At 39.2% G+C, this 18,655-nt stretch overlaps 1 protein-coding gene across 1 annotated transcript in view; it reads left to right on the forward strand.

The window, feature by feature from the left end:
• The window catches only part of Pdgfc (platelet derived growth factor C), a 159,061-nt gene that overhangs the window by 86,737 nt on the left and 53,669 nt on the right, over window positions 1-18,655 (forward strand). Inside the window, exon 2 of the mRNA XM_051157342.1 lies at window positions 4,346-4,541. Coding sequence (XP_051013299.1) covers window positions 4,346-4,541 — 196 coding nt within the window. The remainder of the gene's footprint in view (window positions 1-4,345; window positions 4,542-18,655) is intronic.

Raw genomic sequence — 18,655 nt, forward strand, 5'->3', positions numbered from 1 at the left:
TTGCTGATATCAGGGTAAAATGTTAAACTATAAGACCAGGCATGGTGGCACAGACATAATCCCAGCACTCAGGAGTACTTGTGGGACAAAGGGACAAGAATGATCATCTTTCCTCATGGGTTGTATGTTGTCAATAAACCATCTAAGTGTTATCTTTATCAATAATGCATGTTGAAATGTTATAATTTTTGTTGATTTTATGATCTTCCTGCTCTACTAGTCTCTGTAAACCATAATAAATGTGTCTAAAGGAATAAAAATACGTAATGCATAGAAGATAATAAGGACTTCTTTTGATTTTAATATTAATCAGGTCTAATATCTGAAGGATTGAGTTGCTTCTGCATTTACGTAGCTGGTACTTTTATAGTGGTTATATAATTAATATCTACTTTTTCCTTTTCCTACTGATTTTGACTCATTTTAGTTTTGGGTTTTTGTTTGTTTGCTTGTTTGTTTGAGACAAGGTTTCTCTATGCAGTGCTGGCTGTCCAGGAACTTGCTGGCCTCAAAAACCAAGAACCTCCTGCCTCCGCCTCCTGAATGCTGGCGTTAAAGGCATGTGACACCATCACCTGATATCATTTTAGTTCTTAATGCTGTTCCCTTAGGAGGATTTGAGCCAGATAATATGACATGGTTATCGTTATGAATTCTTTAAAAAGAACTTTTTTATGTTTTTCCTTTTGTCTAAGATATACGAGATTTGCTATTTCCTTCAGATCGCAAGGATCTTATGTTCGTAACTGAGTCCTTTAACTACAAGCATGTTTTATTGGTAGTTTGGGTGCATTGATCACTGACTATAAGCAAAGCAAATGTTTATTAAACTAGGCACACACACTGTACAGGCCTGCATACTTGTTTTATGCTTACATTCCCAGCAACGTTATATTTTTGGAGTGGTGGCTGTAAAAAAACCACAGAAATGCGGTGCGGTCTTAATTTGGTAGACTGTGATGCTTGTTATTGGCCCTCCTCTCTTCCTAGTTTCTTTCTTTTGATTATAGGCCTGGTTGCTTTAGATTTACCGGGAACATTGATTGTCACTTGCAAATCACATATGCTGGGTGGTGGCACATCTCACTCACCTCACATTTATGAAGTAAAATTTAGAAGATGCAATTTTAAGTTAGAGGAAAACTTACAATTCTTATTCCCACAAACAAGAGGCTAGAATTTTGGCTTCAAATTATGTTTAATGAAAACATGAATTAGAAAGGTGAAAAATGTAAACATGAAGCTAAGTATATATATTGTAGTCATGAACTTTTGGCTGTTTAAATGAAAATAGAATTCTGATATTTCAGTAGCCAACAGTTTGGGTCTATATCAGTGGTTCTCAACCTTCCTAATGCTGTGACCTTTTTGTACACTTCCTCATGTTGTGGTGACCCCCAACCTTACAATTATTTTTGCTGCTACTTCCTAACTGTAATTTTGCTATTGTTATAAATTGTAATGTAAATATTGTGTTTTCTGATGGTCTTGGGAGAACCTTGTGAAATGGTCATTTGATCCCCAAGGGGGTCATGATCCACATGGTGAGACCCATGGTTCCAAATTGTATATTACAAAGGTTACTATATTTACTAAACATATATTTCGTATAAGGGATGTGTTTTAAGTATAATAGAATATATACCAAATTTTCATAAATGTGTTTAGAAAATAGTTTATTAAAGCATTAGTTATGATATAAGCTACTACTGTACATAACTCTGACACATGTGGGGGTCTATCAAAAGAAATTTTAAGGAATAGAAATGTAGCTTACCTTAAAAATAATTAATTATAATTTATGAATGTTTTAATGTAGCTCATGATCATCTTTTTCTTTTTTAAGTAAAATTTCTGAGGCTGGCTCCTTTTGTAATCCTAAAAAAATATACTGGTGTCAAATTATGTTCATAGGAGAGGTCGTGATTTTCACTTATTTATATATACTTATTCATGTATTTATTTGCTTTTTAATTTATTCTCATATTGTGCTGCTGGGGATGGAATCTGCGGCATTGCACCTACTTGGCCAGTGCTTCACCACTGAGATATGATTAGTTTATGTACGGGAGCATAGGCAAAACAGTATCAATCTTTAACACCTAGAATGAGGAAAACATTTTTGGGTAGGTGCTTGCACCCAAGGAATGGAGAAGAAATGGGACATTAAGTTATTTAATTAAAAAGTCTCAAGTACAATGTAAAATTCACTCTGGGTAGTTTAAAGATGAAACAGATTGCTTTTTTAACCTTAAAACATTCCCTTGTGTCTCCTTTATCTCTCAAAAATGCATTATTCTTAAATTTTGTTTTATCTACTTGGTTTTTAACATAAGCTTTAAGGAGAACTTTGATGCAATTCTTGTAATTACTGTTGAAGAGTAGGGACAAAAATAATGTTTTCAATCCAAGCTGCCTTGTGTATAACAGAATGTTTGTTAGTTTCCTAATAGTGCCCAGGAAACTGATGGAAATTTTACAGCACAAGGATGTCTGTGTTAATTCTTCTTCAAGTGGCCAGTGCAAGCCCTATGCGGAAGAGCGCTGGCTCAGGCTCTGTTAAGTCCCAGCCCAGTCTAATAAGACTATATTTACTTCTGGTGGCAGTAGAAAGGAGTTTGCTTTCAATGCCTTCAAGTTTCTGAAATTCAAATTTTATAGTAAAGTAACTAAAATAACTGAATGAGTTTGATAGAACGCTATAATTTCTATCATTGTTACATTGTTGAGACGGGATCCCATGGAGACCATGGTGTCCACTCACACACACTATGGAGCTGAGGAGGACATCCTGATGAACCTGTGTCCATTCTCCGAGTGCTGAGATGATAGGTTTGGGGCATCAAGACCGACAATCTAATTACCTGTTTAACTACTACAAATAATAATTGATTTCCTAAATAATAAGACGACTGCATGGCTGGCTACATGGGATCTTGTCGTAAAAAAGAAAAAAAAGATAGAAAATTACAGAAGTATATCAAACTCATTTAGAATCCAAAATGTTAGTAATTTATATTTCAGTAGCTAGATTTTAAAAGACTGATTTTTTATTTTTCTAATATAAAATACAATCACTTTAGAAATCTATTTTTTAATATATACATATTTATATTTATATTATTATACATATATGCAATAAACTACATGCAGCAAGAAGAATCATGACAGAATCAGGAATTATATAAAGGTTACAGTCATAGTGTTTTGGCTATTTGTATTTGAGAATTTTGAAGAAAACATCTTTCCTATCTTGGTGAGTCTAAATTTCTGAGTGTAAATCAATATCTATCATATCTCATTCCCACCAACTTAGAACATCTATCTAGACCTAAAAACATCTTATTTATTTATTTATTTTTATTTTATTAATGTATTCAGATTACAACTCAATTGTTATCCAAACCTAAAAACATCTTAACCCCTAAATAAGTAAGCGTAATTGTAAAACTAAACGATCTTGTCTTCAACCCTGTCAGAAACTTGAAAGGGAATAAAAGTAATTACCTGAGTAAACAGGTTAGCAGCTTCCAAAGTTAAAAAAAAAATGACAGAGATAGTTTACTGCCTGAGCAGTCACCCAAAACTCTCCATAACATTGGAGCATCATCTTCAGCCTTCTGGCCCAGTATATCTGACAGACATATTTGTGAGGCAGGAACAATTGAGGACTTGCTTACCCTGTTTTGGCAGAGTTAGGCTGTTGACTCTGCCTGCATCCAAGCTTGCCCATTTTTAGGCAGAATTCTGTCTGTAGCAGAAATGAGGACATTTGCCCAGTGGCTGGTTGCCACATTTGAAGCCATCTCTGTAAGGAGGTTCATTGATGCTCATCATCTTCTTTGAGGTAGGCTGAGTGTTGCCAGGAGTTACCTGTCTTATTGTCAAAGAATCCTTAAAATGATAAAAAAAAAAAAAAAAAAAAAACCAAAAAACTTTAAATGTCATATTCTTTAGGTCTCTGAGGTTTTTGAAGACCTTATCTATGTTATCTCTCTATAGAATCATATCTATCGGTTACACCTAGGGTGTATATTCTGTTATAAAAATAGGCTATTAATTGACATGACTGTGATTTGATCAACTAACAATTAATTTGTATAATTTACTCTCCTAAACAACCTTTCAAAGTATTGGAGGTAAAGTTTGTATTCTACTTGAGTTTAAAAGATAATATTGACACATTTTAAAAAGAATGATGCTTGATTAATATTACAGAAGGCAATCTTGACTTCAACACTTAGAGTGAAAAGTGGATTATTGAAGTAGCTAGTTGTTTGGAAGTCTGTGATTTTTGGGAACCTCGACTCTAACCAGTATGTCTGTGCCTGTGCCCCTGCTGTAGGAGTGCAAGATCCCCGGCATGAGCGAGTTGTCACGATATCTGCTAATGGCAGCATCCACAGCCCGAAGTTCCCTCACACTTACCCAAGAAACACGGTGCTGGTGTGGAGATTAGTTGCAGCAGATGAAAATGTGCAGATCCAGCTGACATTCGATGAGAGATTTGGGCTGGAAGATCCAGAAGACGACATTTGCAAGTGAGTGATGCGTTTGGAGTTCCAGCTGAGTGCAACACTGTTGTTTTCACTGATATCATTTTAAATGGAGTCTTTGTTTAGTTTTTGGGCGACCTAAGTGTAAAATACATTCAAATTTTGTTTCACCTATTATCTTCTTTTTAAAAATTAGAAGTCTTATACATACATATACTCAGTGATCACTTTTATCTTCTTCTACACAATTGGGGAAAACTTTTGCTAAAATCATATCTGAGTATAACTGCTTATCATAGGAAATAGAGAATAAAAGCTCTGTCAAAGATTGTAGCTATACCAGACAATCTGAATTACCATTAGTATTACTCTTGTATTTGAGCTCTCTCAAAGTCACTAAAGAGATAGAGAATGTTTTTGAAAAGAGCTGCGAAGATGGTTGCATGGACATCCTTGCCACACCATGAGTACTTGATTTCAGGTCTCTAGCACCCATGCAGCTGCTGGGGTGGACCAAGACAAAACACTGGACCTCTCTATCCAGCCTATGTATCTGAAGCTGTGAGCTCCAGGTCCAACCATAGAGATCCTGTTTTAAAATATTGATAGAGAAGCAACTGTGCAAGAGACCCTCCATCAACTTGTGGCTCCACAGACATGGACACACATGTATACCCACAAGTTACACATACGTATACCGCAGACGGACACACACACAGACACATGCACATACATGTACACAGGCAAAAGCTGTGGCTCCATGTTTAAGTTATTTAAAGGACACCCTGATACCTAACTACATGCATGCAGAATGAAGCAGCCCGAGTCTCACTAGGAGAATGGCATACAGTCCGAGGAGTAGAATTTGACATTCAGGATAAGAAGGCAAGGTAGGGATGTACCACCGTTTCTAGCATCATTCAGGGTCCACTCAGCTGGGATATTTCACCTCCACAAAAGACCTACTGTAATTCAGACAATTGTTATGCTTTCAATCCCATGAGGACACGTATGTCAAGGGTTGGTGTTCTTGAGAATGTTCACTTCAGTGACATTTGTCCATCATGAAGATGTTTTACTCAACAGTCTTTGCTGGATTCCTTGTGTATTCTTTGACCTGCAAGTTAAAAGAGCATTTTATTTTAGTCATATATAACAGATAAATATTTCAGTGCATATGGAATATTTTTAGCTTTAGCATCTGCATCCTTTCTATGCATTTCCACTGTCTTGGTTGGAGGTTTGCCTTGTATTTTCCTTTCTGTATGTAATGTAGACAAGCAGAAATAGGATCTCTCCCAAGAGGACTGCCACTCAGTCCTGCATCCTATAATGTATCCAATAGGTGAGAAGAGTGAGCATCTACCTGGAAGCTGATGCAAATTCTGTACTTAAACACAACTTGAAACTCATGTTTCTTAGTTCCTAATATTTCTCCTATCCATAAGAATGCCAAATCTTGTGAAACACATGAACAGTCTGGGGTTTATTGGAGTGAATTGAAAAGCCCTAATTTAGGGCCCCAGGCACATCTGTAGAACTGATGGATGTATTATAGACGAGGATATAATATGTGTGTATGTTGCCTAAATTATATGTATTTTAGTTAATGACCAGAAGATAACTATCATCTTGCCTGCCACAAGCAGAGTGTGATTAGATTTTATTCAGCATAGAGCTCAACTTTAAGAAATGAACCTTCAAAAAAAAAAAAAAAAAAAAAAAAAAAAAAGAAAAAAAAAAAAAAAAGAAAAAGAAAAAAGCCGGGCATGGTGGCGCACGCCTTTAATCCCAGCACTCAGGAGGCAGAGGCAGGTGGATCGCTGTGAGTTTGAGGCCAGCCTGGACTACAAAGTGAGTCCAGGACAGTCAAGGCTACACAGAGAAACCCTGTCTCGAAAAACCAAAAAAAGAAAAAAGAAAAAAAAAAGAAAGAAGAAAAAAGAAAAAAGAAATGAACCTTGCTATGACTTTCATGTCCCTCTCTGATTGCACCTTCCTGTTCCTGTAAGTGCTGTATCTCTGAGTGACACCCCCATGCACTAGCCAACCTTTCTCTGTCTCCTCTGCATCAGTGGATCTTGGGCTATCTGACTTTCTTGTACATCTTTGCATTTATGTCTAAGGATGGTCAGAAAGTAGACATAACATAGTATATTCTCAACTTGACTGAGTAGAATTACTTTTTTAAATGACCATTTAAAGCATCTTTCCCTAACATACAGTGATTTTTGTTTCATATTATTCTTTTTGAAATTTTCTTTGTTTTTTTTTTCAATTTTTGATAATATAGCAAGTACAAAAGTATACCTGTTCATTAACTTGATTTTTTTTCGCTGAATTTCAATTCTGATGAAATTGAGTAATTTTCATATTTACTGCTTGCCACCGTTGCCTCCTGATTTTTGAAATACCTTCTCATGACTACAATCTAATTTTCTTTTGTCTATTCAGCTTTGTCTCATATTTAAGCCTTGACTCTGCTGGCATGTGCTTCTGTGGCTGTGCAATTTTCATCAGGACATGTGATAGCATAAGCTCCTCACCGACCATAGACTCATTCTCACCAGGTCTATGCCAAGCAAGACAAATTGCACCGTAGGCTTCTGCTGTTACTAGGCTGCTTGATTCTTTTTAATCAACTCTATCTGTCTTACTAAGTGGCTTTGTCTTAATTACTTGTTGCTTCCTAATAACAAAATGGCTTGTGAATCCCCATGTCTTGGGGAAGAAAGAAGTTCCAAATGTAGTGGTTGGGACAAACTAATCTTAGTTGGAATAGGCCTGGATTGTCTGAAACTAATATCAAAGGCTACCGTCAAATTGTTGGGAGTCCATGGTACTCAAGTACTGTTATAATGTTGCATGTTCTGTTCTAACGGCTCGTTTAATTACGGATGCCAGGGAACTGCCAGATAAACCAACCCATGTTACACAGCAATCGTGATCATGACCCCTACCATTCTAGGTGTCCGGTCATGTCAAAGGAAATCCTTATGGTGACAGTAGAGCCCCTTTGGTCACTAATTCAATGCTCTCCATCCAGGTCCTTATGTGCCTGTAATGACAAGTTTTAGTTGTCAACTTGACATGATCTAGAAAGAAGAGAGCATCACTGTGGGGCTGTCTGGACCAGCTGAGCCTGAGTTCCTGTCTGTGGGAGACAATCTTGGTGCTGCTTTACATTAAAAAAAAAATCATGCTTTAGGCACATTCTGAAGCTCAACAATATCGTGGCCTCAGTACAAGGAGAGACCCTGGTCTCCATGGAAGGCAGCATTCTGGTAATAGTGGGATGATGTACACAGTGAGCAAGACTGGAGCAGTGGCTTCAGTCAATACAGTATGCAACCAAGGGAGTAGGACTGTGGAGGGTCATGCAGAAAGAGGGCACATATATTATAAGCGCACATGTATGAATATATCTACCTCTCTGTAAACAGGAGCGTTTCCCCCCAGTTTCTTTCTGTTTAACTCTGCTTTTTTGTCTCTGTCCCTGTCCCTCTCCCATCTCTCTCAACTATCTATGTAGCTATCAACCATCTATCTTTCATCTATTTACAATCTATTTATCATCTATCTATATCTATCTATCATCTGTTTTTCTGAGTAGGTGAGTAGTATGGAGAAAGATGAGTTCATCGGGAGCCTCTGATCTTCTGCTCTAGGCAGTTATATTTAGTGTACTATTTACTGACAATGCTCCTCCATGGAAGAATTTAATAGGAAGCTTTTTATAACATTTTTTTCCTTTTCTGGTGTAGTCACCTCATTGCACATACATTTCTGAAAGAAAGATGATAAGAGGCATCATTGAGAAATAGTGTATTAAGTACCAATCAGACTGAAAATAATCCCTCTTCTTCATAGCGCTTGACTTTTTTTTTTAAGTAGGAACACTGAAACCAACCTGTGGCAACTAGTGGTGAAAGGAACGTAATGGATTATGGAAATAATAAATTTGCCAAATTAAACAGAATGTTTTTAATATTTAAAATTTAAGACGATCAAAATTTTATAGTCTTTCTGTAAAATAAAATATTTCCTTTAAACATTTGCTTGTCTTCCTCCTGTTTATAGTAGAATTAATGAGGCCTTATTTACTTATTTATTTATTCCTATATTCAACAAATATGAATTGAGCACTGTGTTGGGTAATATGATGACAGCAGTGACCATGAGATGGCCATGCCCTTACATAGTCCACAGTCTGTGTAGAGGCTAGTAAACAGACCAGATAAAATGCTATCCACCACAGTGCATAGACACAACAGTTCCTGCTCTAATGGGTTAGGTTTATACTGCTTTCCCGTCCATTTTCTAAATCATACCATAATTGGGTATTTGTACTAGCAACTAAATAAATATGGGTTATACATAAAGTGAGTAGACTAAACTGGCCATGCAGACCTCAAATTTCAAATATTAATTTTCAGTGTACCACCATGACTTACACTTGAGAATACCATAGGGTTTTTTTATACCAGCTTAGCAAAACCTTTGCAAGTTGTGCAAAGATACAGGGGGAGGTAATCCCCCTCAGGAACAGTCATAGGGGAGGGGAATAATGGGAAAATGGGAGGGAGGGAAGAATGGGAGGATACAAGGGATGTAATAAACATTGAGATGTAACAAGAATAAATTAATTTAAAAAAAGAAAAATAAACAAACAATCATTGCATTAAAAAAAAGATTCTTAAGAAAATGTCACTTTATGCAAACAATAAAAACTTGCCTTAGTTGGTGGCCACGCTTGAATAAAGACAATGTTGTTTATGGAGCTGATAATGACCACAGAGACATTTAAGTTCATCATAAGGACTTCCCAAGCAAAATGTTTCTTTGGAACTCCTTAAAAGGACCGATGGAAGTGAAAGTCATAACTATTAATGGTTCACATTTGGTTTAAGCAATTTCATATTTGATCATGGAGAGAGCCAGGGCCACACCATATAGCCATGTGCACAGATACCTTATGCACAGCTTCTCTCCAGACCTGAGCCCACGATCAAGTATCTCCATGTTGTCCTATAGCTCATTACATACTTTTTTAAAAACTATATTAGTCCATACAAAAGACAGATTAGGAAGGCTAAGCAGTGCTTCTGGAGGTAGGCTGTAGCCACTCTGATAGAAGACAGAAATGGTCATGTCTCTTCTCTTCACAGGGACACTCAGAGTGGCCTGAAACATCACTGACCTCTCCACAATTTGCATTAGGAGGCCACTTGCTCTTAGGCATGTAGTTGCTGGACATTGTCTTTGCCCACTGAGCCTGCAGTAACACACCACCATAAACAAGGGGCTTAAAAACAACAGAATTTTATTTCTTGGTTCTGGATGCCAGTGCGAGATTAAGGTGTCAAGAGATCTTGGGGGTGATGACAACTTGGCCACAGGTGTCGCTGTCCTACTCCCTCTCTCTACATGACCCAAAGAATGAAGGTTTCATTTTAATTGCTGTGAAGGCAACAATGACCTTCATAACCTAGCCACTCCCAAGACCCTGTAATTTATCACCGTCATAGTCTTAGGAGTTCTAAATGAACACGGGGATGCTAATAGGATACAAGTGCTCAGATCATACAAGTCCCTGAAACGACTTGCCACAGCTGTGTAGAAGAAAAGGCAAAGGTGATAGCAGCACCTGGATAGTGCTATGGTATCAGTAAAGGGTGACCTATGTACTGAAATGCAGAAGGCCAGGTTCTATGATAACAGCCCAGGCATACACTAAGTATGCGGCATGTCCCATAAAAGTTACTTAAAATAAATTGATGTCTGCATGATGGAGAAGTGAAGGCTCAGTTTGCCAGAATTGGGAAACGCTGGTACTGTGTGAGACTAAGGAGTTTTGCTCAAGTGTGAAATGCCTTGGAGGCAGTGAGTGAGGAGGCTGTGGTGCTGGCTGGGGTCTAGCAGTGAAGAGCCTTGGATGCTGAGCTGGCTCTGAGCATCTTTTCTCATGTCTGAAGATAAGGCTGATGTTGCCAAAGGGTCATGGGCTGGTAGATAGGAAGACATTTCTAACAGATCTGGGCATGAACACATCAGAAGAGAGAGATTGCAGGTGGCCTGAGCTCCTGCTGGAATTTTAATACTTTGATCTTTCCAAGCACAAAACTTACATGATTGTCATTCTTCAGAATTGCACTTTGCCAGATTCTTTTTCAACTGCTCCAAAATCAGACAGCAAACTTCTCTCCCACTGGTACTTTTTTCTTTGGTGCGTTGGGTGCTGGCATCCCCATGTGCTTGAATGCTATGAGAATCCGTAGAGCCCCAGTGGTTTCTATTTAACTTTGAAGTTATCTTTTGCTTCAAGACAAAATAGCCGCTCATACATGGTCAACATTGGCAGCATTTCTGTAGATACAGTTCCATGAGCAATGTGCTGTTCAACTGTCAGAGGGAAAGGTCTCCCTTTTCTGTCTTGTACAGTACAGGAACAGAAAGAAAACACCAGGATAGGACCTGGGCCTTACTGCCTAGTGTCTGGGAATCATCTTACTTGCTGCTGGAGCTGCGCATGACCAACATACATGTCCCTAGGCAGTCGGTGACATGACTTTGATGACAATGAGATCTATTCAAGGAGTGTTACTGGGACTTCTTTTCAAACAGCCACAGAAGCTCTCTGGGGAACACAACCAGTTTAGATCATGTCACTGGAGCTTTCAGCGGGGGCTTTATCCAGCTGCTGAAATGACAGGGCTCGGCTGCTCTCCTCTGCCTCTGTTTACCTCTCTCAGTGGCTTTTTTTTCTCTCAACCTCTGTCCTTTTCCTTTGTCAATGAAGGCAAGGAAAAGAACCTTTTCTTGAAATTGCTCTGGGATGGATTTTGGTATGATAGGATCTGAGCCAAGTACCGGAGCCTGATGACTTGCAGCAGCAGGAACCAGAAACTGTACTGCTATGATTGGCAAGCTCCTGGTTCATGCCGATTCCCTGAGTCAAAGCGATGTACTGTGATTTGAGTTCCTGAGAGCAAACCCATCTCTCTCCAATCAAAGAGGAAGGGGTGGTACAAAAATCATAGTGTCTCTTCTTGGTGGTGAGGGCAGACGGGGTGGCCATGCAGCTTTCAAATTCCCAGTTACTATTTTCCCACCTGTATTTTTGGCCACAGAATAAAGCTCCTTTTAGAGTACAATTGCCCTTCTCAGCAAGTCTTTTGAGTATAGTTAGATCCATGGCATAATTTATAGCTTTCTTATCCTTTGACCTCTGCAGAATGTACTTTCATAGTTTAAAAAAAATCAGCAAAACAAAACAATAACAACAACAAAAAAAACATTCCTCAGAGGACTTAAAATGATGGGTGTGGATCTGAATAAGGCTCAGATCAAAGGACTCTGCTGTTGGCTAATGAAATGTTTTGGTTTTGTGTTTTGAAATGTTCAAAATCAACATTCCAAGTAGAAAAAAATATGTGCCTGTAATACCCCACAGTCCTGTCTGTCTATGTTAGCATCTGTCTCTCAATAGGGCCTACTATGTTTCCTGTATCTTCTCATGTCCCATCCTCTTCTTCTGCTCACTGCCCAGCCTGCCTTTTATTCAGGTGACTGCCCTACCCCGAAGCCCCTTTCTTCTCTTACCCAGGCAGAGCCAGATCATTTGCAGACTGTGAGGTTCTGGGCTGCTGGAAGTTTCTGTTGTGACAGGCTCTTACTTTAAGTTGTTTTGCTAGGGGTCAGGATGAAGCTACTTATTCAGGCTATTCAAGTGGCATGTTGGCATGTACATAGACAACCCAAGAGATTGAAGAAATGTAACTTCCTGGTTTTACTGATTAACTATCCACCTGGGCTGTCTAGCCAGAAAGAAAGGATTAGCAATGGAAGCAATTGATCATCGCTCCTTGAGAAAGGATTTCAAAATGAGAAAACTTTACAATAGTAGAATTTTCCCAAGACTTTCCATCCCAGCTTCTACTTCCATGTTGTGTACAATTATATCTCCAATACTAAAGTATTCATCCCATTTTTCCACACGAGCTTTCTAATAATACATCTTCCTTAAACTTCTCTCTCTCTCTCTCTCTCTCTCTCTCTCTCTCTCTCTCTCTCTCTCTCTCTCTCTCTCTCTCTCTCTCTCTCTCTCTCTCTGTGTGTGTGTGTGTGTGTGTGTGTGTGTAGCAGTCATGCTTCCGTACATGTGGAGATAAAAAAAAACAACTTTCCAGGGTTCTCTCCCACCATGTGCCTCCCAGGGATAGATCTAGGGTCATTAGGAGTTTATCTTGAAGGCTCATAGATAACATACATTCTCCACCTTTTAGTTACTCACTGCAGGGAAGCTAGATTCTGTTCAAGTCTCAAGTGTCTTAGGGGGGAAAGGCTCCCTTTTAATAAAGGTAGTCTCTCAGTACTGCTGCTCCTCCTACCCCCAAGCCTTTTATAACACAGACAGATGCTAGCTTAAGATAGGTTTCTAATGATGTGATGCATTTATTTCTAAATTATTTGATTTTCATCTCTGAAAACTAACAGAATAAAAATAAAAGATAATTCGTACAAAAAGAGTGCTATTTGCTCTGGAGTTGACCAGGGTGAAATAAACGGATGGATAAGGCACTATGGTCCAGCCTCTTTGTTGCATTTGATTGTCTGTGAGAGAAGCAAAAGAAAGTGCCTCACCTCAGATTCATCATCGTCCTTCCATTTTCACAGAAGGCAGGATGAGGGTGCCACTTTTGTTTTGTTTGTTTGTTTTGCTTTGCTTTACTTTGTTTTTCGAGACGGGGTTTATCTTTGTAGCCTTGGCTGTCCTGGACTTTCTTCGTAGACCAGGCTGGCCTTGAACTCACAACGATCCACCTGCCTCTGCCTCCCTTAGTACTGGGATTAAAGGCATTCAACACCATGCCTAGCTAAGGATACAGCTTTTCATCAGTGCTTACTTCAGGGGCAGCAGTGTAATGAGGAGCACCTGCACAGTACTCTGTGAGTGTGAGGTAACTAATAGCATCACTGGCAACAGTAACAAAACTACAGGATACCTGGAAGGCTTTCAAGATGGCTCAACAGTTGTATCCAACTCTCCTCCCTTAGACAGAAGTACCAAAACAACAAATGCATAGCAGTGTCTTGAGGTGAATGCGGTGGGAGGGCTCTGGTGTTAGCTGGAGGAGGGCGGAGGTCCAGAAGACTGGGAAGCCAGAGTAGCAGCACAGAAGTTTGAAGTGTTGAGCAGCCGTAGTCTTGGGTCCATTGTCTAGGAAGGAAGGAAGGAAAAAAGAAAGAAAGGGGCCAGAGACATAAGAGTATAAGGGGAGTAGCAGAGAAAAAGATGAGAGGTGATAGGATCAGGGGCATGGTACAGGGTAGTTGAGGTAATATGATCATAGTACCCTGTGTATGAACACGATATTTTCAATTAAAAAAATTTAAATGACCAATAACCTTCATTGTTTGGGAAGCCCCCAGAGAATTCAACAACTATTTAACAACTCACACTTGCATTTCACACCTGGAACACCGGCGCTCGTATTTGAGAAGACAGAAGCATTACCACTCCACACTGAGGATGCCTATCACATCACAATAATGCCCCTCATAAAAGTTTAGATACTGTGTGTCGACTAGAAAGTAAATGTTGAAAATAAAGAACGCTTTCTATTGTTACATAGACATAGAGTTAAAGGTGGCATTCATTATCAGATCAAAACTGTGCGAGGACAAATGTCATAGGAAAAGCCTCATTTAATGGTAACCTTTCATTAATTCACTTCAAAGGGGGAAATCGTTGCACAGTGTGCTAAAGAAAAGATATATAGGGGTTATGGCTTGCTTAAGATTTATTGAAATTGAGTGTTGGTCATGGTAGATGCTTGTATAAGCCATGCCCTGCCTTCTTCACAAACACTTACTCAAAGGTGGGCAGTGTAAGGGGCCAGATGGCCTTTTCATCCGAGGCAGAACTCTCTGTGAACTCAGTTTTAGAGTATAAGCATAGTAAACAATATAGTGGTTTCATTTTCTGTATGTAGGTTTTGAAATTTGCCCAAATTAGTACACTTCTTTTAGTAATCAGTTACAGTAAGTCTGGACCTTCTTAGTGCTGTTGCTCAACGGTAGATGCCTGAGTGTCTATGCTGCACTGCCAATGTGTGTGTGTGTGTGTGTGTGTGTGTGTGTGTGTGTGTGTGTGTGTTTGTGTGTGAGAGACAGACAGACACAGAGAGAGAGAGACAGAGAGAGACTGTGTGTGAATGTGTGTGTGTGTGTGTGTGTGTGTGTGTGAGAGAGAGAGAGAGACAGACAGACAGACAGACTGTGTGTGAATGTGTGTATGAGAGAGAGAGAGACAGACAGAGAGAGACAGAGAGAGACTCTGTGTGTGTGTGTGTGTGTGTGTGTGTGTGTGTGTGTGTGTGTATGTAAGTGCATATGACCTCTAAGTTAACCATTAGTTTTTATCAGGAGCTAACTTAGGTCATTAGTACACAGAGAGAGGTGTGTGTTCCTTGCCAAGTTAAGGTTACAATCTAAGAGAGCATTTGAATGCCCTAGAAACAATGAATGTTTCATCAGAGTCAAGCTCAAGTCCTGAGTGGACTTTTCAGCACCCACACGCGGGAACAACTAGTTTGAAATATGAAAAAGTTAGCTCTTCTCACCATACTAATTTCCTTGGCTTTCAGTAAGATGAATTGATAGCCTGTTTACATATAAGAATTTAATTTCTTGACAACAATGCCTGTTTAGGATCCCTGCCATGTCTCAGATTCAGTTGGGTCATTTGCTACTTCCAGGATGGTCTTGGTTAAAGCACTGCCTGTTTGATCATCATATCCATTTTTGTTGTTGTTTTGTGGTGCTGAGAATAAAACCAGAACCTTACATACGTGTGGTGTTTTGAATAAAAATGGCCCCAATGACTCATAGATTTAAATGCTCAGTCATCAGGGAGTGGCACTATTTGAGAAGCATTAGGAGGTGTGGCCTTGTTGGAGGAAGTGTGTCCCTGGCAATGGACGCTGAGGTTTTTAAAAGCCCAAGCCATGCCCAGTGTCTGTTTTTATGCTGCCTGGGGATCTGGATGGAGAACTCTCAGCTGCTTCTCCAGCACTCTGCCTGCCTGGGTGCCAATATGGCCCCTGCCATCGTGAAAATGGACTAAACTCCTGAAACTCTAAACAAGTCTCAATCTAATGTTTTCCTTTTAAAAAGTTGCTGTGGTTGTGGTGTCTTTTCATATCAATAGAACACTGACTAAGACAATATTTTAAAGAAGCATACTACCTCCTGCATTCACCCAGCCCTGTCAACATTGTCTTAGGATACAATAAAATATGTAGATTATATTCGCATAGAAGATGAAGGTCTTTTTTAGCACTGAGTAGATTTCTGTTGCTATTAGTTTGCTTTGTCTTTTTGAAGATATATATATATATATATATATATATATATATATATATATATATATATAGATAGAGAGAGAGAGAGAGAGAGAGAGAGAGAGAGAGAGAGAGAGAGACAGACAGACAGACAGAGAGAGAGACAGAGAGAGTTTTGTCTCCATGCAAATAGTATTTTTATGAGACTGCTTTGAAAATGTTAAAGATTTTTATAAAAGGGCTTCGAAAGGACTGTAGTTGAAGATAATTTTACTCACATTTCTTAAACAGTTTGACGCATGAATGACCCCTTGCATTAAAATTCGTCTCCAATCCAATGTTAGCTTTTATATGAAAAACACTTAAATTAACAACAGACCCCCATTGGAACCAGTTCAATGAAATGAACTTCCTTGCAGTGAGTTTGCTGTGACAACCCCATGCCATCCTGTCCTCTCCATACCCCTTTGCTCAGCTAACAGTCATTGTGCATCTTACCTAACTTCTAACCTTAAGACCTAAGGCTATGAATCCAAGAGATCTTCTGTTTTGCCATGCTGCTTATGTGTGTGAAACACCAGCCTGTCACCTGTCACCTTCTGCATATTTTGAAATTTCTTTGCCGTGAAAAGTTATTCTTCAAAGCTTTTCGAAGAACTTGAGAAATGTCTGCGTTAAATTTTCAGTCCTCAAGTAAGCTCTCCTCCCTGTCTGAGGAAAGACACAATTGATGTCCCAGGTGGCAGCTGACTTAGCCCCCTGCTCAGTTCTCACCAGAAAGCTCCATACTGACTGAGAAAACAGTAGCTTTGTGCTCTCTCTCTCTCTCTCTCTCTCTCTCTCTCTCTCTCTCTCTGCAACATTCCATCTCAGTTTGTCAGTTTGAACAAGCAAGCTAGTTCATGATACCAAAATATTTTTGTAAATGGAATGAACCATAATTTATTGCTTCTAAAATTATTTCATGGGATTGTGGTAGACCTTGTTTTTGCTGAGGCATTGGGGTTAATCTCAGTGGAAATGAGGCCTGCACTCTATGTTATTATAGCCATTTTTGAGGAGAAAAATTTCCTCTAATATCAGTTTCCCTAATATTTATCTAGATTAAGAACTTCCAAAAAGCATCTGTAGTAATTTGACAACAGGTTACAGACCCTGGCCATTCTCTGTTAAGATCAGTAAACTTTAGCTACTTGTTTATCTGTTTTAAGATCCATAGTATGAGGAATTTGTCCCACGATGAAAAGGAATCCACAGGTATATGCTAAGTTTTCACGTCACATGCAGAAAGAGAAAGGAAAGAATGAAAAAGAGGAGGATGAGAGGAGGGAGGGAGGAAGGGAAAAGATCACATACAACGTGCGTAGGTTAAAACTGCTTATGTCTTGTATATCTTCATGATGCTGTCAAGTTTCTGGGAGCTGGATTTAGAAACCATGACACCCAGATGTGCTTATCTCACTGCTAATCAGGCCACTGGTGTATAAATTATGATTGTTATCTACAGCAACTCTGAACTTTCACCCATCTTTTATGGTGGTAGAGACCACCATTATTAAAAATTCCCTAATAATTGCATGTATGTGTGTAGGCAAAAACACCCATACTTAAAATAACAAAAATTAAAATATATATATATAATTGCATGCATGCATAGATGCAGTAGGCTACTTTGATGCATGTGTGTACTCTGCAATGATCAAAATAGGATACTCAGCATATCTGTCATCTCAAGCACTTACCTTTCCTTTGTGGTGAGGCCACTCATAAATTCCACTTCTCTCTATGTTGAAATATATATTATGTTATGGTTGGCTCTGTTCACACTACTGTATAATAAAATATCACAAAGCATTTTCCCTCTCTAGCTATCCTTCACACTCACTGACTAACCCCAGCAAGTTCTCTGCACCTATGGGAAGAGCTTAGACTCCACATGGAAGTGACTTTCACAAAGTCTCACTGTTGCCTGCTCAGCAAGTGAGGGTGTGGCATGCAGGCAGAAAGGGTGCTGGAGAAGGAGCTGAGAGTTCTACATCTTTACTCAAAGGCAGCAGGGGACTGTGTGCCACACTGGGCAGAGCTTGAGCATAGGCGGCCTTGAAGCCTGGGCTCCCAGTTGACACATTTCCTCCAACAAGGTCACACATCCTAATAGTGCCATGAGTGGTATATGGGGCCATATCTACTCAAATGGGGTATTCAAGAGTAGGAGATTATAGAGTACCTATGAAGGTGTCCTTGAGTCCTCTGTAGTAAAGTGATGAGGGCCTCAGATTGTGGGATTCTAATATGGAGGAAGGAGATAGGCAAAACATTTTAAATAAATACATCTGAACTAACAGTTTCTAGGATTTGTATTAAGAGAGAGATTAGCCACATACTTGTCCATAATTCTTTCTTCTCCTATTTTATTAAAGATTTATTTATTTATTATTATGTATACAGTGCTCTGCCTGCATGTATACCTGCAGGCCAGAAGAGGGCATCAGATCTCATTGTAGATGGCTGTGAGCCACCATGTGGTTGCTGGGAATTGAACTAAGGACCTCTGAAGGAGCAGACAGTACTCTTAACCTCTGAGCCATCATCCCTCCAGGCCTCTTCTCCTATTTTAAAAGTAGACAAGGTGAATCAAAACATTTAACTCCAGTCTTTCTAGTTACTTAATAAAAAAAAAAAAAAAGAATGAAAGAAAGGAGTGGAGAGTGTGATACGACTTTCTCACGTACTCTGGTGCCTCACATTTGACCATGTCCCCTGGAGGGGGAGACCTGGTGGCACTCAGAGGAAGGACAGCAAGTAGCCAAGAAG

Source organism: Acomys russatus, chromosome 15 (genome assembly GCF_903995435.1).
Source record: "Acomys russatus chromosome 15, mAcoRus1.1, whole genome shotgun sequence".
Lineage (NCBI taxonomy): Eukaryota > Metazoa > Chordata > Mammalia > Rodentia > Muridae > Acomys > Acomys russatus.